At 41.4% G+C, this 20,545-nt stretch overlaps 1 protein-coding gene across 2 annotated transcripts in view; it reads right to left on the reverse strand.

The window, feature by feature from the left end:
- Positions 1-528: 528 nt before the first annotated feature.
- The window catches only part of APOO (apolipoprotein O), a 69,161-nt gene continuing 49,144 nt past the window's right edge, over positions 529-20,545 (reverse strand). Inside the window, exons 8-10 of one of the 2 annotated variants that reach the window (XM_054250776.2) lie at positions 9,263-9,355; positions 7,426-7,491; positions 529-786 (exon numbers count right to left, since the gene is read on the reverse strand). In XM_054250776.2, coding sequence (XP_054106751.1) covers positions 7,456-7,491; positions 9,263-9,355 — 129 coding nt within the window. In that variant the 3' untranslated portion in view covers positions 529-786; positions 7,426-7,455. The remainder of the gene's footprint in view (positions 787-7,425; positions 7,492-9,262; positions 9,356-20,545) is intronic. The other variant, XM_002762727.6, reaches the window with a different exon arrangement.

Genomic DNA, 20,545 nt, shown 5'->3' on the forward strand with positions numbered 1-20,545 from the left:
GGCTCCTGCAGTAGGAATCCAGAGTTCAACGAGCTGTGCATTCAGGGGCCACAGAGGAGGAAAATACAAGCCATACATACAGAGAACCCAAAGTACACCACATCCCCATTCATCCACTGGCAGAGGACATAGACTTCTTCATTCTGAATCTCCCACTGGCATTCAAGAATTGCAAGTTCTGTACAGACTAGGAGGTGACAGCCACAACAAGGGGTCACTGTTACTGTTTTATATGTCTTCTAATCATTGTCAGGCAAACTGTATTACTTACAAGTTTTGTTCTTTGTGCTGGTTACTGAAGCATCTCTCCGACTTCTCTACTCTGTGTTGTGGGCCCCAGACTCTGCAGTCTGCAAGCTGATAGTTCTCTAAGAAGAGTTACCTGCTGTCTTTAACACACATACATCATGCATACCACTATACAACCATGCACCACACACACAGACCATGCATACACACACACACCATACATACCATACACACAGGCACCAGATACACTTAGACCGTCACTCAATGATATCAGACAACTTTTTTTTTAACTTGGGTTTTAATTATGTACATAAATAGCAACATGAGAACGAGGAGTTCTAAGGCTTGTACATTATCTCTAGGTGAAATGGTTTCAGATTAGTTTGCTTGTAGGATGGTATCACCCAAGATAACAGAAGTCTGGTCTAGTTTTTCCTGAAGAAGAAAGCCAATTTAATACATTCAATACTGACTTCTCTGCCATTTTTCTGTAGAAATACCGATTTAGTCTATGGAGTTTCCAATGTTTACCTATAACTAAAAAAAAAAAAAGAAAAACATAAGTAAACTGTGCCAGAAAAAATAAAAATGACTATAAAATTTTGCATTATGAAAATTCTTCAGATTTAAGTAGAGAAACCAGCCCAGATGCAGTGGGTCATGCCCGTAATCCCAGCACTTTGGGAGGCCAAGGCGGGTGTATCACCTGAGGTCAGAAGGCCAAGACCAGCCTGGCCAACATGGTGAAACCCCGTTTCTACTAAAAATACAAAAAAATTAGCTGGGCATGGTGGCAGGTGCCTGTAATCCCAGCTACTCAGGAGGCTGGGGCAGGAGAATCACTTGAACCCAGGAGGCAGAGGTTTTCAGTGAGCCGAGATCACACTACTGCACTTCAGCCTAGGCAACGAGAGCAAAACTCCATCTCAAAATAAATAAATACAGAAGCCATAGAAAATATTTACATCACCATTATATGGCCATGAGAAACATGGGCCAGAGAAAACTAATTATTCCCATTTCACACAGAGTTAAACTAAGAATCAGAAAGAAGCCTGGGCACAGTGGCTGATGTCTATAATCCCAGCATTTTTGGAGGCTGAGGCAGGTGGATCACCTGTGGTCAGGAGTTCGAGACCAGCTTGGCCAACATAGTGAAACCCCGTCTCTACTAAATACAAAAAATTAGCCCGGTGTGGTGGTGGGTGCCTGTAGTACCAGCTACTTGGGAGGCTGAGGCAGGAGAATCACTGGAACCCAGGAGGCAGAGGTTGCAGTAAGCCAAGATCATGCCACTACACTCCAGCTTGGTGACAGAGCAAAATTCCATCTCAAACAAAAAAAAAAAAAAAAGAAATTTTGTGCTCCATCAATACTACATTCGAATTCTTAACTAGCTATGTATCTGAGTGTGATTAACCAGATGGATGGATTAATAAAAAAATAAATGCCTAAATGGCACAGTACACATCACATCTGAAGATTAAACAACTACATTTCCATCTATCTGCTGAACAGCATGATTACATCACCCTCAGCTTGATGTATAATTTTCCTCACATCACCCTCATCATACTTTTCTGGAATAAAATACATATATATTCAAAGATATGCCAAAGACAAATGAGTCTTCTCCAGATTGCTTTCTTCATAATTTGTTGTTGTTGTTGTTGTTTTAAGACGGAGTCTTGCTCTGTTGCCAGGCTGGAGTGCAGTGGCATGATCTCGGCTCACTGCAATCTTCCCCTCCTGGGTTCAAGCAATTCCCCTGCCTCAGCCTCCCGAGTAGTTGGGACTACAGTCTCGCACCACTATACCTGGCTAATTTTTGTATTTTTAGTGGAGATGGGGTTTCACCATGTTGGTCAGGACGGTCTCAATCTCTTGACTTCATGATCCACCCACCTTAGCCTCCCAAAGTGGTGGGATTACAGGCGGGACCCACCGCACCTGTTTCTTTCTTCATAATTTGTAATGAATGTACTTAGCAATTAGAGATTTCTAAATACCTTAGAGGCCAGTGACTACTCACTTGATAGTTTAATATACAACCAAAAATTCCTTTTTTTTTTTTTTTTTTTTTGCAATGGAGTCTTTCTCTGTCACCAGGCTGGAGTGTGGTGGCACGATCTCGGCTCACTGCAACCTCCACCTCTCGGGTTCAGGCGATTTGCCTGCCTCAGCCTCCCGAGTAGCTGGGACTGCAGGCGTGTGCTACTACACCCAGCAATTTTTTTGTATTTTAGTAGAGACAGGGTTTCACTATGTTGGACAGGATGGTCTCAATCTCCTGACCTCGTGATCCACCCACCTTGGCCTTCCGAAGTGCTGGGATTACAGGTGTGAGCAACTGCGTCCAGCCCAAACATTCTTAAACATGTAAACTACTAGTTTATTTTTCCTATCTCAGTTTATTATTCTGTTTTTGTCTTCCCTAGGAATTTGACAGATTTACTGCATTGTTAAAAACTAAAATCTGGAAACAATCTATGTTGATAAGGATGGTAGTCCATACTAGGAAATCATTAAGCAACTAGAGAAGGAATAGGAGATCTATTAAGTACCAACAGGGAAATATTTACACAATATATTACATAAAACAAGTTCATTCATTCATTCAACATAGCTAAACATAGTACTGTCTATGGCATTCTCAGCAAAACAACATCGAACCTAAGTCTGATTAAGCCTTCAAATGCAACTATAAGTTTATGGGAAATACAGTTTATTCTTCCTCCCAGCTCAATCCCTGTAGAACACAGGAAATTCTAAAGGACAAATCCGCCAGGGTTTTCAACAAATAAATGGCAAGGGACAATGAGGGAGTGGAAACTATTACAGTTCAAAGAGACTTAAGAGACCTATCAAACACAAGGGGCATATCTTGTTTGGCTCCTGGTTCAAAGGAACCAACTGTAAAAGATTATTAATGAAACAACCAGGGAAATATGCACATTGACTGGATATTAGAAGGTTTTAAGGAATTAATGCTAATTTCTTTCTTTCTTTCTTTTCTCTCTCTCTCTCTCTCTCTCTTTCTTTCTTTCTTTCTTTTGGAGATGAAGTCTCTCTCTGTCGCCCAGGCTGGGAGTGCAGTGGCGTGATCTCAGCTCACTGCAACCTCTGCCTCCTGGTTCAAGCAATTCTCCTGCCTCAGCCTCCCAAGTAGCTGGGATTACAGGCACCCACCACCACACCCCGCTAATTTTTCTATTTTTAGTAGAGACAAGGTTTCACCACATTGGCCAGGTTGGTTTCAAACTCCGGGCCTCAGGTGATCCACCTGCCTTGGCCTCCCAGTGCTGGGATTACAGGCATAAGCCACCATGCCCAGCTCTTTTTTTTTTTTTTTTGAGACAGGCTCTCACTCTGTCACCCAGGCTGGAGTACAGTGGCAGCATCATGACTTACTGCAGCTGAAGTAATCCTCCTGCTTCAGACTTCTGAGTAACCAGGACTACAGGTGCATGCCACCATGCCCAGCTAATTTTTTTTTTTGAGACCGATCCTCTGTCACCCAGGATGGAGTGCAATGGCGCAATCTCGGCTCACTGCAACCTCCATCTCCCAGGTTCAAGCGATTCTGCTGCCTCGGCTTCCTGAGTAGCTGGGATTACAGGCGCTGCCACTATGCTCGGCTAATATTTGTATTTTTAGTAGAGATGGGGTTTCACCATATTGGTCAGGCTGGTCTTGAACTCCTGACCTCGTGATCTGCCCACCTCAGCCTCCCAAAGTGCTGGGATTACAGGTGTGAGCCAATGTGCCAGGCCAACCAGCTAATTTTTTAAACATTTTTTTGGAGAGACAGGGTGTCACCATGTTGCCCAGGCTGGTCTCAAACTCCTGAGCTCAACTAATTCTCCTGCCTCAGACTCCTGAGTAGTTTGAACTACAGGCATGAGCAACCTCAATTTTTGTTGTTGTTGAGACAGAGTCTCGCTCTGTCGCCCAGGCTGGAGTGCAGTGGCAGGATCTCAGCTCAGTGCAACCTCCACTCACTGCAACCTCTGCCTCCCTGGTTCAAGTGATTCTCCTGCCTTAGCCTCCCAAGTAGCTGGACTACAGGCACACGTAATCATGCCTGGCTAATTTTTGTATTTTTATTAGAGACGGGGTTTCACCATATTGGCCAGGCTAGTCTCGAACTCCTGACCCACCTGCCTTGGCCTACAAAAGTGCTGGGACCACAGGTGTGAGCCAATGCGCCCCGCCTGGGTCTTAATTTCTTTATGTGTGATAATAAAATTACAATTATATGCCTTCAGAAAGTTTTTTGTGCAGCTACTCAGGAGGGTGAGGTGGGAGGATCACTTGAACCCAGGAGTTGGAGTCCAGTCTGGGTAACACAGCGAGATCCCATACCCCCAAATAAATAACTGTAAAAAGAAGTTTTTTGTGAACTTGCATAACAATATGAGGGATATGATCCCATTTTGTGAAAAAAAAAAAACAAAAACAAAAACATGTATGTATGCATGAATATATTATAAATATATAAATTTATAAATAAATTTTAAACACTATATGTATATATGTGTGTGTGTGTGTATATATGTATGTATGTGTGTGTGTGTGTGTGTGTGTGTGTGTGTATATATATGTTTTTGAGACAGGGTGTTACTCTGTTGCCCAGGCTGGAGGGCAGTGGTATGATCACAGCTCACTGCAACCTCCACCTTCCAGGCTCAGGTGATCCTCCCACCTCAGCCTCTGGAGTAGCTGGGACTACAGATGTTTGTCACCACGATTGGCTAATTTTTTTTATTTTTTGTAGAGATAGGGTTTTGCTATATTGCCCAGGCTGGTCCCATGTAATGCACCTACCTCGGCCTCCCCAAGTGCTAGGATTACAGGTGTGAGTCACTGCTCCCAGTCTCTCTATCTGTCTCTCTCTCTCTCTCTATAAAAGTCTGGAATGATATACTAAACTATTAACAAAGATTACCTCTGGAAAAAAGAATAAAGGGGCCAGGTGTGGTGCCTCATGCCTGTAATCCCAACACTTTGGAAGGCTGAGGCAGGTGGATCACCTAAGGTCAGGAGTTCAAGACCAGCCTGACCAACAAGGTAAAACCCCATCTCTACTAAAAATATGAAATTAGCCAGGCGTGGTGGCACATGCCTGTATTCCCAGCTATTTGGAAGGCTGAGGCAGGAGAAATACTTGAATTTGGGAGGCAGAAGTTACAGTGAGTGAGATCGCGCCACTGCACTCCAGCCTGGACAAGAGCAAAACTTCATCTCAAAAAAAAAAAAAAAAGAATAAGGGATAAGATGAGCTTTTAAAATATTTAGTTAAAAACATTTTTTTATAACCAACGCAAAAAATCACTTTTATAATTAAAAGCTACACCTCCTTCAATAAAGACCTAAAAAAAATAAAGAATGAAACCAAGGTTGTGTATTACAGCAAGCTGAACTCTAGTGCAGAGTATCTTTGAAAATTTAAATGGATATTTACCTAATTTCTCTTTATTCTATGTCTTTTTCATTATCCCTGTAGAGAAATATAACCATTCTGGCTGACAGGGATTAAAAAAAAGAGCAAAAGAAATATAACCATATTAAAAGTCAAGTCTCTAGAGGACATGTGTCACTCTGTGGCTGCTCACCCTCTAGTCATCCTTTTTTCTGTTTTTTGAGACAGAGCCTTGCACTGTTGTCTGGACTGGAGTGCAATGGTATAGTCTCGGCTCACTGCAACCTCCGCCTCCTGGGTTCAAGCAATTATCCTGCCTCAGCCCCCTGAGTAGCTGAGATCACAGGCACCTGCAACCACGCCCAGCTAATTTTTGTATTTTTAGTAGAGACGGGGTTTCACTATTTGGCCAAGATGGTCTCGAACTCCTGACCCTGTGATCTGTCCGCCTTGGCTTCCCAAAGTGCTGTGATTACAGGCATGACCCACTGTGCCTGGCTCTAGTTATCCTTCTAATGGCGCATCTGGCCCCATTCACCAGAGATGCTGATTCTGGGGTGGCTTTTGCCTTTTAACAAGCTCCCTGGGTAATAGTTTATATCTGAGAACTACTGATTGTGGATTACTGTATAAACGGCTATGATGTGAAAGAGGAACTGGATTTGTTCTCTGTGACCACTAAGAAGACATATTTTTGCTTAGCAGAAGAAATAGCTTCCGAAAAATCAGAACTGTCCCAAGATGGCTGCCCCATGGGGTGAGTTTCCCATCAGTGCTGGTGTAAAAGGAGGAACATACAGGGCTCCAGTGGACTCTGCTTGAGGCTGGGGGTTGGGCCAGATAATCTCTCTCAAATTCTTAGTTTATATGACTCTTTGGGTCTCCAAAAATAAAGAAAGCTTGAGGAAAAAAAACCCTTCAAACTCAGGGTTTTCATAAATTTCAAGTAGGGGCCATGATTTACAATAAATGTAACACCAATTTTCAAAAAAAAAATGTTCTGATTATAAAATGCACAGTCATTGCAGAAAAATTTTAAAACACAGAAAATTATAAAGAAGAAAAACCATAAAAATCATCATACCACTGAAAGATACACACTTTCTAGTATATCGCCTGGCTTCATCCCCTCTATAAACATATCACACTTCCTTTTTTTTCATTTACAATAATTGTGCATATGTTCCCATGAAATTAAATATCGCAGAAACAGAATAATAATATTCCTCTTTATGGATATACCATAATTAAACCATTTTCCTGTAGTTGAATATCTAGGTTGTTTCTGAATTCAATTATAGTCTTCTAATTACCAGGGAATCACAAGTGCTTTTATATAATTTTTCATTTATACACAAGCAATATAACTAGTGTTTTGAGCCTCTCTGTAACAGTCATACATTTGAGTGTTCGTTATTAGATAAATACAAGTGTACTTACTATAATAAAGTATTGTTTGAAAATAATAAACCTAAGGAATAACGATACTTTTCAATTGTTTGAAATAGATCTATAGACAAATACCAACTGCCTGGTTCTAGCTTGTCTAAAATACCCAGGTATTTATTTTGTTCCATCAGTGGAACAAACGCAAATAAGTCACAGCATTTAAGCCCAGAAATTAAAGATGGAAGAAAATATGACCCTTATATTTTCACATCAAGTTTGAACTGTTACAATTAATTAAATGAAAGACAAGTCATTTCAGCTGGCACTACAATGCTGAAAATATTCAGAGATTTCTTATTCTTTACCTGATTAAGAAGGGCAGAGCATGGAGTTTTCTACTTAGTTCCAGGTGAATTCTTCACATTTCCTGGCTTTTGAAACAAAAGAAAGAGCTTTAATGCAGTTTGAAAAGAAACAGTGCAACTCCTCAGTGTCCTGAGTGTTCGGTTGAACATGAACATTAAAAATTATTACAGGGGACAGGGTCAAACCATTTTATTGAGGACTCTGGGGCTTGCTGAAGAAAGGCTGAGGAGGACAGAGATCCCACATTCTCACAGTTGCCTTGCCGACCATTAAATATTATACTGCAAAGTGATCCACCTCTCAGTAAGTTGAAGAAGTTACTAGGTCTCAGAGGGCCCTGCTGTAGAGTGACTTGGGCAGAGAGAGCAGGAAATAAAGCTCCATTAATTCTCATTATGTAGATTCAGCCAAACAGTTGGTTCTATTTAAAAAAAGAATCAATAAATCTTCCTCTTTTATTTCCTGACATAAATCTTCCTAAAAGAGGAAGATTTACTATTTCATGGCGCTGTCACTGTTGAAGGTTTTACACCTATGGGAAGGCTTCCTGTAGATATTTGCCCCATGCATTATTCACCATTTTCCACCATAGGGGCCAATCCACAAAACATGTTTACTCTGAAAGAAGTTAGAATCAGACCACACCCATTCTGCCTAGCCATCATCCCAGAACACATAATTAGCTCATGTCATCCTTAAGAAGTGGTGTAAGAAAAGTTTCTAGTGGGAAAAGTTCATGTGCTAACCTTTTAAGGCCTTACTTTCTTTTCTATATGTTTTTTAGACTTTAATTCTGAAAACACATTAATAGTCAGAGATCAGATGGCAGTCTGAAAAACAGGAGGCTGCAGCTGGGTGGGCCATGGGGCTATGATTTTGTGGTGTAGACTTGGAGCAGTTTCTCCTGGTGGCCCTCTTTCAGAGTTATTCACAGGTGAAGGAGGGGGAAAGTAAGAAAGCAGGAGCACGTGACAAATCCTGTCATTTCAGAGCACGGTTTCTAGGCAACTGTGGGGCTCCCTGGAGTGGCTGAGAACTAGTCTATAAGCACTATATTATACCCATTGTCCCAGCATAATCAATAGTGTCCCCTTTCACTCTCAAGAGTATCCTGGTTTGCCGGGCATGGTCGCTCACGCCTGTAAGACCAGCACTTTGGGAGGCTGAGGTGGGAGGATCCACTGAGCCCAGGAGTTCAAGACCAGCTTGAGCAACACAGAAAAAAAAAAGTTTAAAAAAAAGAGTACCCTGGTTTTGATGATAAATTATACTTGACAACTGAGTTCTGGGAAACAAGGCCATATGGATTACTTGGTGGATCAATGATCAACAATTCTCACGTCTACTTGATGCTTTGAACAAGACTGCTATAGGACTCAGAATCTGTGCCCTTCTCCTCCTCCAGAGCCACTCCCCACCCTGCCCCCTCACATGCATGCACACAAGCAAACACACATATACAGACGTGAACACACACCCACCTACACCCTAGAGGCCTTTTTGCTGTTGCTTGAACTTGCCAAACTCCCTATTGGGACAAGAATTTTGCCAAATATACCCCTTGACCGAGACCAGTCAATCCCAATTTTTGTCTGGCTAAATGTTATTCATCCTTTACATCAAAGCTTTCTTTGTACCCTGTCCTTCAATTTAGCAGAACTGTCTATTCCCTTTCATAGCACTCATGCACTTCCTGATTGCATAATTATTTCTTCTTTGAATCTTTCATTAATCTGTAAGCTTCATGAGCGCACACTATCCCTAGGGCCTCCTAGTACATAGTATTCAGATATTTGTTGAATAATCAAATGGAAGGCCAGGGGCAGTGGCTCACACCTGTAATTCTAGCACTTTGGGAGGCCGAGGCAGGTAGATCACTTGAATCCAGGAGTTCAAGATCAGCCTGGGCAACATGCTGAAATCCTGTCTCTATAAAAAATACAAAAATTAGTCAGATGTGATGACACACGCCTGTGGTCTCAGCTACTCAGGAGGCTGAGGTGGGAGGATCACTTAAGCCAGGGAGGTTGAGGCTGCAGTGAGCCATGACTGCACTACTGCACTCCAGCTTGGGCAACAGAGTGAGACCCTGTCTCAAAACAAACAAACAAATGGAAATGGGGCAGAACTTAGAGATCTGATGAATGTAAAAAAGTTTGGTTTTTTTTTTTTTCTCAGATCTCAAGTCTGTCTAGAATTTAAAAGTGTGTGTTTTTATTTTCTTAACACATCCATGAACACGAATGACAATTTCTGTTAGCAAAATTAAAACTTAAAAAAAAAATCAAAACATTAATTTCTAATTAGTATGACTGCCATGTGAAGGCTGATTGCCAGCCATAATTTTGAGGTATAGCAGTCTACTGAAATGTCTGGGTCCCTCACCAGATTAATGAAGAACAAGAAGAGATAAAAAGAGGTTTATGAGGGCAAGTGAAATAATCATGTCCAACAATTGGGTCTGGCATAAAAACAAGATAGTTCTCGGCAGGACACAGTGGTTCACACCTGTAATCCCAGCACTTTGGGAGGCCAAGGCAGACAGCCTGACACACATGGAGAAACCCTGTCTCTACTCAAAATACAAAATTAGCCAGGTGTGGTGGCACATGCCTGTAATCCCAGGAGAATTGCTTGAATGCGAGAGGCAGAGGTTTCAGTGAGCTGAGATTGCACCATTGCACGCCAGCCTGGACAAGAGTAAAATTCCATCTCCAAAAAAGAAAAAACAAAACAAAACAAAAAAACAAACTAAAAACAACAACAAAAAAAGCAAGGTGGTTCTCTACCTAAATATATGTTAGGTCTGAAAAAACAAAATGCTAAATTCACAAGCTTTTTAATCTTTTGGACAGTAAGAAAATGAGCACACAAAAGCATTCTTCTGATTCAGGAAAACAACTTTGTTGCTAGGAAAATTTTCTTGTTTGGTTACATATCACTTATAGTATAACAAAACATCATAGTCCAATATCTCACTAAAAAAATATTTCAGAGAATCTGGATGCACTACAAAATAATAATAATAATAAAATAAATAAAATAAAAATATCAAGCCCATACACCCACCCTGTTACAAATCAGATCTCTCTTGGCAGATAACTCCATGATTTCAGACAAAACAACATTCTGACTTCAAAAAAACAGTTTGTGATTTAGCACAAGCCGGAAATCAAGTTTTTTTTGCATTTTCAGAGAAACATTTTTATCTAGAATATTTTGTAACTCAATCATTTTAATACATATCTGACTTCAGTTTTTATTTTCTTACCACATCCATGAACACAATTTCTTGTTTTGTTTTTTTGAGACAGAGTTTCCCTCTGTCACCCAGGCTAGAATGCAACGATTCAATCTTGGCTCACTGTAACCTCTGCCTCCCGGGTTCAAACAATTCTCCTGCCTCAGCCTCTCGAGTAGCTGGGATTCCAGGCACCCACTACCATGCCTGGCTAATTTTTGCATCTTTTTTCACCATGTTGGCCATGCTGGTCTCGAGCTCCTGACCTCAGGTAATTCACCTGCCTCAGCCTCTCAAAGTGCTGGGATTACAAGCATGAGCCACCGTGCCCAGCCATAAACAACAATTTCTGCTAGCAAAACTGAAACTTTTAAAGAAAATCAAGATACTGATCTCTAATTAGTATGCCTGCCATGTGAAGGCTGATGGCCAGCCAAACCTCTGAGGTACAGCAGCCTACTGAAATGTTTGCTTCCCTTACCAGGTGAATTATTTTCAACAATTATTTAACTTCTCCAAAAGGCAGTTTCCTTGCTTACAAATGGGGATAATAGAATCCACCTCAAAGACTCTTCCTGAGTAAAGAGCTTAGTGCCAAGGGCCAAGCTCACAGCAAGTAAGTGCTCAATAAATACTACCTATCCTATATGGTAGTCACGTTAGTTTTTGGACGAAAAAAATAAAAGGTAAGGATAAATGACCTATTAAAGATCTCAACAAGGCTGGGCAAGGTGGCTCACGCCTGTAATCCCAGCACTTTGGGAGGATGAGGTGGGCGGATCACGAGGTCAGGAGTTCGAGACTAACCTGGCCAATATAGTGACACCCCGTCTCTACTAAAAATACAAAAATTAGCTGGACATGATGGCATGTGCTTGTAGTCCCAGCTACTTGGGAGGCTGAGGCAAAAGAATTGCTTGAACCCGGGAGGCAAAGGTTGAAGTAAGCCAAGATCGTGCCACTGCACTCCACCTGACTCTGTCCAGCTGCTCCAGAGCGAGACTCCATTTCAAAAAAAAAAAAAAAAAAATTCCCAACTAAATTCTAGTTCACTGGATGTGGTAGGCAGAGTAATGGCCCCTCAAAGATGTCTTCTATTTCTGGAACCCATGACTATTACCTTACATGGCAATGGGAAATTAAGGTTGCATTGGAATTAAGCTTACTAATCAGTTGCCCTTAAAATAGGGAGATGATCTTGGATTATCCAGGTGGGCCTGATTCAAGCATATGAGTGTCCGTAGTCTAAGAGGGAGGAAGAAGAAGGGGTCAGAGAGGGGACCTGAAAAGGACTTGCTGCAGGCTTTGACAATAGAGGAAGGAAGCTGGGAACAGCCCTCAGCTGACAGCCAGCAAAACAGACCTTGGTCCTACAACCTCAAGGAACTGAGTTCTGTCAACAATCTAAATGAGCTGGGAAGAAATTCTCCCCTAGGGCCTCTAAAAAGGAATGCAACCCTGCTGACACCTTGATTTAGAACTGGACTTCTGACCTACAAAACTATGATAATCATTTGCATTACTTTCAGCCTGTACATTTGGAGTCATTTATTCTGGTAGCAATGGAAAATTAAACAATGACATAAGGACTCCTGACTACAGGGTATGGTTCCATTTTCTATCAGTGGACATTATCTTCTCAGGCAGAAGCGAAAATGTTCAGTATCACATGAGTGGTGGTTGATGACTAACGTGGCTGGAATCCAACCATATCATATGTTCCTCACATAGATAACCTTACTGAATCCTCAAAACAGCTCCAGGAGGTACTGTGTCCAGTTCCCACAGTGCTGGAGTGACTTCCCAAGGTTTCAGGGCTAGTAAGAGGCAGAGGTGGGGTAGGAGTCTGGTGCTCCCCACATCTTACTCCACTGGGCAACACTGTATCCTGACCACTGATACCAAGAGTGCATTCCTTTCAAAGGAGGAGATGATCATTATTTTTCAGGATTTCTAACTTTTTGTTTTGCTAAATAATGGTGTTTTTAAAAAGAAAGAAAAAATCATTTCCTAATACCTGTATTTCTTAGAATTTTAGACAGAAAAAAATTACAAAGAACACAAATTCATAACTTTATGGAAAACCCACCAAGTTGTCATTTAAAAAAAATATAGTGGTAAGAATACCTAACGTGAGATCCACCCTCTTGGCAGATTTTTCAGCGTACAATACAGTACTGATACCTATAGGTGCAATGTTGTGTAGGGGATATTTAGAACTTATTCTCTGTGCTTGACTGAAACTTTGTTGATTGCCAACTCCCTATTTCTCCCTCCCCCAACCCCTGGCAATCACCATTCTATTCTCTGCCTCTATGAGTTTGACTATTTTAGATACCTCGTATGAGTAGAATCATGCACTATTTGCCCTTCTGTGACTAGCTTCAAAGATGAACATTTTAAAACTACATGACTTACTTTCAGCCAAACTTTGCTGTGTTTAGAGAGCCGAGGAATTTCTAATGGAGGAAGAAAAAGCAGGGCATGTTTACTCAGGGTGGTGGCTGCTGCTTCCCTTTCATTTTCCTGCTGAGCCAGCAAGATCCTGAATAAAACTATTAACAGCTCAGCTTTAGAAGTTCTGCTCAATTTTCATGTTGGTAAGAGGTTTGTGCTTCTTTCTGAATTTCCCGCCCTTTGAATAATTAGTGTTGGCCTTTAAGAGTCATTCTACAATTCTGTGATAGTAATTTGTTGCATTAAAAAATAAAAGCTAGTGAAAAACTAAAATGTATTTACTGAGACATACTGCTGTGTTTGGCTAATTATAAGACAACTCTAGTCAGGCGTGGTGGCTCACGCCTGTAATCCCAGCACTTTGGGAGGCCGGGAGTTCAGGACCAGCCTGGTCAAAATGATAAAACCCCATCCCTACTAAAAATACAAAAATTAGCCAGACATGGTGGCGCATGCCTGTAATCTCAACTACTAGAGAGCTGGGACAGGAGAATTGCTTGAACCCAGGAGATGAAGGTTGTAGTGAACGAGATCGTACCACTGCACCACTACACTCCAGCCTGGGCTACAGAGCAAGATTCTGTCTCAAAAACAAAAGAGACAACTCTAAAAGAGCCATCTGTGATCCTGAGGACTGACACCCACAACTGACCTCCTGACACCCACAACTGGCCTTCATCTCTGATACTCTGACCTTGAGTTAGAACTATTCTGAAAGTGTTTCAGATTAGCAATGGGCAGTCATTAAATATTTCATGCTTTCATTAAGCTCCTAGAGTCAAAGAGTGAAACCACAATGGAAAAGGTCAATAAATCAACTCCATGAAGAACTTCTGATCATCAAGACACCAAAACTGAAAAGACAAGCCCCAAACTGAGAAAAGACATCTGCAAACATCCGGCCAAAAAATACTAGTATCTCAGAAAAAAAATAAAGAACTCTTATAAATCAATAAGGGACAAATGACCCATATAAAAAGTGGCCAAAAGACATGAACAGGCATTTCAAGAAAAAGAAACCAATAAACCTGTGACAAGATGCTCAACTTTATTAGCAATCAGGGCAATGTAAATGAAAACCACGATGAGAAATTCTGGGAACATCTCGACATGCTAGATAGTGAGGTAACTATGCAAACTACTTGGGTCATGTCAAGAGGACTCAGAGCCAACTTCCACTAGCAAAATGGGACAGTTTGAACTTTAATAACAACAAGAATTACAAAGCATTCAAAACCATCAAATATGTTTAAATCTATAAGTCCATAATTATTTTAATTAATTTATTTATTATTTTAAGGAACAGGGTCTCGCTCTGTCACCCAGACTGGAGTGGAGTGGTATGATCATAACTTGCTGCAGCCTCAAACTCCTGGACTCAAGTGATCTCCTGCCTCGGTCTCCCAAAGTGCTGGCATTACAGGTGTGAGCCATTGTGCCCAGCCCATAATGATATTTTTAAAGAAAAACTAATAGATGATCTTTTGAGGAAAGGGAATGAATTATTTTGAAACTGGATAAGAGAAAAAAATCAAGTAATTATCTTCTTTTTCCTATATAAACTATAACTGGGTAACCAGTAGATAAGGGAAAAGGTTCCTTATTAAAATATTTCAGCTAATATAAGAAAATGAAACAATAAAAGTAGAATATTATTTTCTTTTTTTTGAGACAGAGTCTTGTTCTGTCACCCAGGCTGGAGTGTAGTGGCACAATCTTGGCTCACTGCAACCTCTGCCTTGCAGCTTTAAGCAATTCTCCCACCTCAGTCTCCTGAGTAGCTGGGACTACAGGCACGCACCACCATGCATGGCTAATTGTTTTGTATTTTTAGTAGAGATGGGGTTTCACCATGTTGGCCAGGCTGGTCTCAAACTCCTGACCTCAAGTGATCCACCCTCCTCGGCTTCCCGAAGTGCTATGATTATAGGCATGAGCTACTGCACCCGGCCAATATCATCATTTTCTAACCCCCAAAGACTCAATGAGTCTAGGCATTGAGCATCCACAGCTGCTAAAATCAAAACAACAATAACAACAACAACAACAACAAAAACAGAACAAAACCAGACTTATGTGCCTATGTGGATCTAGAGCCTTGCCAAAAGGATGAAACAGGATGTGGATCAAGTAGCCTGTGGATCCAGCTGCCAAAGTGCAGGGAATACAGAGAACATATTAAACTGCAGCATAAATGTGTAATCAGCAAAACCCAAACTGTTAGAAACTCTATGGGTAAAATGTGCCTGATTGTTTTAACAAATAAACTGCAAGGAAGACAACTCCAAAAGATGGAAAGGGAGCCTGTAGATTAAGAGAGACTTAAAAAGCCAAAGAAAAAAAGCATACAAATTCAAACTAATGGGCAAGACTAAAGTGACAGGGACAAATACTTAGGTGAGAAAGCCATTAAAAAATAAGTTATTATAATAAAAGTTAGACCAGTAGTTATTCCAGGAGGTAGAGAGCACTGTGACTGGGATGGGCTACGTGGTGGGGCTTTGAGAGAACGCTGGCAAACTTCTATTTTTTTGCCCTGAATGATGGTTTATGAGGGTGTATGCCTTGTAATAATTCACTTATCTATAAAAATTAAAAACGGTTTAAGTCAAGCACATTATTGGGGCAACTAGGGAAATATGAACATGGGCTATGAGATAACATTTGTGTAAATAATGAAATATGAACTTTTCTGAGTACAATTATGGTACTGTGATTATATAAGTGAATGTCCATGTTCTTTGGAAATACATGCTGAATTAGATACGGATGAAAAATGCAATGATATCTACAATTAATTCTCAGATGGTTCAGAAAAATAAAATATACATGTGCACATGAACACCAGGCATACGTGAAAAGATAGATTATACAAATATAGCAAATGTTAATTAGTGAATCTAAGTGAAGGGTATATTCATTGTACCAGTCCTGCACCTGATCTGTAGTTTTGAAATTTTCTCAAAATGAAAATTGGGAAATAAAGTAAAGCCACATACACATATACTCCACAATGAAAAATTCTTTTAAAGCCACCAGTCTGGCAAAAATGGAAACAATCAGTTGGCATCATCTAGTAAAACTGAAGATATGCAGACCCTATGATTCAGGAACCCTGGCCTAGAAAATCTCCTAAAAAATTATGACGCCATGCTGTGTTGTAATAGTAATATACTGAAAACCACCCAACTAGCCACCAAGATGGGTATTTTCCCATAAAGAAAACAGGCACAGTGGCTCACGCCTGAAATCCCAACACTTTGGGAGGCTGAGGAGGGCAGATCACCTGAGATCAGGAGTTTGAGACCAGCTGCCCAACACGGTGAAACCCCATCCTACTAAAGATACAAAAATTAGGCAGGCATAGGGGTGCATGCCTATAGTTCCAGCTACTTGGGAGGCTGAGGCAGGAGAATCACTTGAACCCAGCAGGCAGAAGTTGCAGTGAGTCATGATTGCACCACTGCACTCCAGCTTGGGCAACAGAGTGAGTCCCCATCTGAAAAAAAAAAAAAAAGAAAATAGAGCAGTGAAAATGAATGCACTACTGTCATACATAACCCATAAACAAAATGTTAAAGGAACAAAACAAGTTGCAAAATAATATGTAGTAAGACTCATCTAGATAAACATATATATTATATATATATATTTAGATTTAAATTTGGTATATTAATTTATAAAGGCAAAAACAGGCAGGCGCAACTACAGTATTTCAGAATATATACATATATGGTTAAACTGGAAGAAAAGTTTAAAGAAAAACAAGGGAATGAAATAAAATTCCAGATAGTGGTTCCCTCTGGGGAGACACGGGGGTGAGGGGACCCATGGAAGACTTGAGAGGCATCGGTAATTTCCTATTTTTAAAGGCAGATGATTGGTTGGTATATACATGGTCATTATACTGTTGGATTTTAAACTGTATATGTGTGTTATATATTCTTGTAACTTTAAGAAAAAGCCCTAGACCGTACTAAGATGACAATATTTCTGGACACACCTATCTTTGCTTCACAGTTCTGAAAGAAAGTTCATTTTAACTGAAGCAGATAAATTCCTCCGAAGTAACCAACGATGAGACTGAAAGACTGCTTTATCGGTAGAAGACTCAGAACAAACATTTAGAATCATTTCCTTGGCCGGGCGCGGTGGCTCACGCCTATAATCCCAGCACTTTGGGAGGCCCAGGCAGGTGGATCGCGAGGTCAAGAGATCGAGACCATCCTGGTCAACACGGTGAAACCCCATCTCTACTAAAAATGCAAAAATTAGCTGGGTGTGGTGGCATTCGCCTGTAGTCCCAACTACTCGGGAAGCTGAGGCAGGAGAATTGCTTGAACCCAGGAGGCAGAGGTTGTGGTGAGCCGAGATCGCGCCATTGCACTCCAGCCTGGGTAACAAGAGTGAAACTCTGTCTCAAAAAAAAAAAAAAAGAATCATTTCCTAAGAGAGAAAAGGCATGTGGCAGAGCAGTAAAATGCCACAGACTTGTTTGGGATATTTCACAGTAATATAGCTCCATGGGAAATTATACCATTAAGAACTGTGCCATCATTCCTAATTTAAAAATTTTCAGCATCCTGTTTTGTATGTATGTATTTATTTGTTTGTTTGATTTATTTATTCGGAGATCACGTCTTGCTCTGTCACCCAGGCTGGAATTCAGTGGTACAATCTCAGCTCACTGCAACCTCTGCCTCCCAAGTTCAAGCAATTCTCCCGCCTCCACCTCCCAAGTAGCTGAGATTACAGGCATGTGCCACCACACCCAGCTAATTTTTGTGTTTTTAGTAGAGATGGGGTTTTGCCATATTGTCCAGGCTGTTCTCAAACTTCTGGGCTCAAGCAATCCACCTGTCTCTGCCTCCCGAAGTGCTGGGATTACAGGCCTGAGATACCACACCTGGCCAGTGCCCTGTTTTAAATATAATGCCCACAATTTCTCTGACTACGTATAACCAAAAGCCACTACATCTGTTACATGATTAGAATACAAACAATTATGAAGTAGATGATACCTAATTGAGACTGCTAATTAAAGCCTGACTTGAAAATCAACTTCCAAACAAGCTAAGAAACAAAAAAGTCTCCTTCATGAAGTGTCCCTTAATTCCCTTCAATGAAGACAAGATCTCTTCATCCAAAAATCGTACATATTTTTCTGTGCCTTCCTACTGGCATTTATTACATTTTATCCTGTATTTTGGTCATCTGCTTTCCTTATCTCCTTTACTAGATTCGGAATTATTTGATAGTCTATGATGAGAACATACTCAACTCCCGGGCCCTGGAAACATTCATATTCTAGGGTAGCTTACATCTTTGCTCTCATTTAAAAAACAAAAACAAGGCTGGGAGAGGTGGCTCACACCTGTAATCCCAGCACTTTGTGAGGCCAAGGTGGGTGGATCTCCTGAGGTCAGGAGTTCGAGACCAGCCTGAACATCATGGCAAAACCTCGCCTTTACTAAAAATACAAAAATTAGCTGGGTGTTACGGTGTGAGCCTGTAGTCCCAGCTACTCAGAAGGCTGAGGCAGGAGAATCGCTTGAACCCAAGAGGCAGAAGTTGCAGTGAGCCGAGATCACGCCACTACACTCCAGCCTGGGTGACAGAGTGAGACTACATCTCAAAAAAAAAATAAATAAATAACAACAAAAAAAAACACCCCGAAGCCCATGAAATCTGAAGTGGGGGGTGGGGCAAGATCAACAAAAAACAATGGCACTTCATTAAATCAAGTAATTCCTAAAATCTAAGAATACTAAATTTTGAATTAAAAGGGCCCTCTACTATTTTTTGTTTAAAACTTGTACCAAATACTTAATATGGTCAACATCAATTTTATTTATTACCTTCTTTTTTTTAGACAGGGGTTCACTCCCATTCCCCAGGCTGGAGTGCAGTGGCATGAACATGGCTCACCACAAACTCCGCCTCCTGGGCTCAAGAGGTTCTCCTGCCTCAGCCTCCCAAGTAGCTGGGACTACAGGTGCATGCCAGGTGTGCCTGGCTAATTTTTTTTTTTTTGTAGTTTCTGTAGATACAGGGTTTCACCATATTGCCCAGGCTGGTCTCGAACACCTGGGCTCAAAGCGATCTGCCTGCCTCAGCCTCCCAAAGTGCTGGGATCACAGGCATGAGCCACTGAGTCTGGCCCTGATTTTATTAACTTCTATCGAGAATAGACAGCTGTCAGGAGAATTATGCTTGGAGGGCAAACAAATGGGAGAAAGCCTTAAGTTTTCGATGACTCTGAAGAAGGCAAGGGGATAGAGAGAGAAATGCAAAGCAACCACAAGCTAATTAGAAATCTTTATCACCCTACTCCAAACTGATCTGCATATAAATTTTAGTAGTTTTAATACCTAATGTTTTCAAATTACCAGAAAATATTGGCCTGCTCAACTGGCATTCTAACCACAGTCCGGTTGCTTCTGCACTGGGCTGAATTCTTAGCGCAGTCAGAGAATGCTGTTTCCACGCCAGAGGCTCCTGCAGCCTCCACTTTGGCTTTGGTGTGCATGTGTGTCTGCACAGACACCACAGTGAGCACTCAGGGGATCCTGGGGGACTCCCCTCTGGCTTTGGTGTGCCTCAGTCTGTAGTCACACCACAACGAAAGCTTGCAGTTGAGGCTTTTAGTCTCACTTCCCACATTTCCATCCAGGGCTGTGTAGAGTTTTCTTGACATTTTACTTCCTTTCCTGTACAAAATTCAGTGTGCGTTGGTTTTGCTTTGTTTTTGTTTTGAGACTGAGTGTTGCTCTGTCACCCAGGCTGGAGTGCAGTGGTGTGATCTTGGCTCACTGCAACCTCTGCCTCCTGGGGTTCAAGCAATTCTCCTGCCTCAGCCTCCCAAGAACCTGGGATTACAGATGTGTGTAAACACATACAGCTAATTTTTGTATTTTTTTAGTAGAGACAGGGTTTTACCATGTTGGCCAGGCTGGTCTCAAACTCCCAACCTCAGGTGATCCACCTGCCTCTCGGCCTTCCAAAGTGCTGGGATCACAGGTGTGAGCCCGCATGCCCAGCCACATTTGTTAAGAATTTTTTTTTTTTGAGATGGAGTCTCACTCTGTTGCCCAGGCTGGAATGCAATGGCACGCTCTCAGCTCACTGCAACCTCCACCTCCCAGGTTCAAGCAATTCTCTACCTCAGGCTCCCGAGTAGCCAAGATTACAGGTACCCACCACGCCCGGCTAATTTTTGTATTTTTAGTAGAGACAAGGTTTCACTATCTTGGCCAGGCTGGTCTTGAACTGACCTCATGATCCACCCTCCTCAGCCTCCCAAAGTGCTGGGATTACAGGTATGAGCCACCATGCCCGGCCAGGAATTTTTTAAACAGGAAAAGAAGCTTCCATAGAAAATACCAGAGAAACAATAATAATTTTAAAAAAAACACCTATGA

This window comes from Callithrix jacchus, chromosome X, assembly GCF_049354715.1.
Source record: "Callithrix jacchus isolate 240 chromosome X, calJac240_pri, whole genome shotgun sequence".
NCBI lineage: Eukaryota > Metazoa > Chordata > Mammalia > Primates > Cebidae > Callithrix > Callithrix jacchus.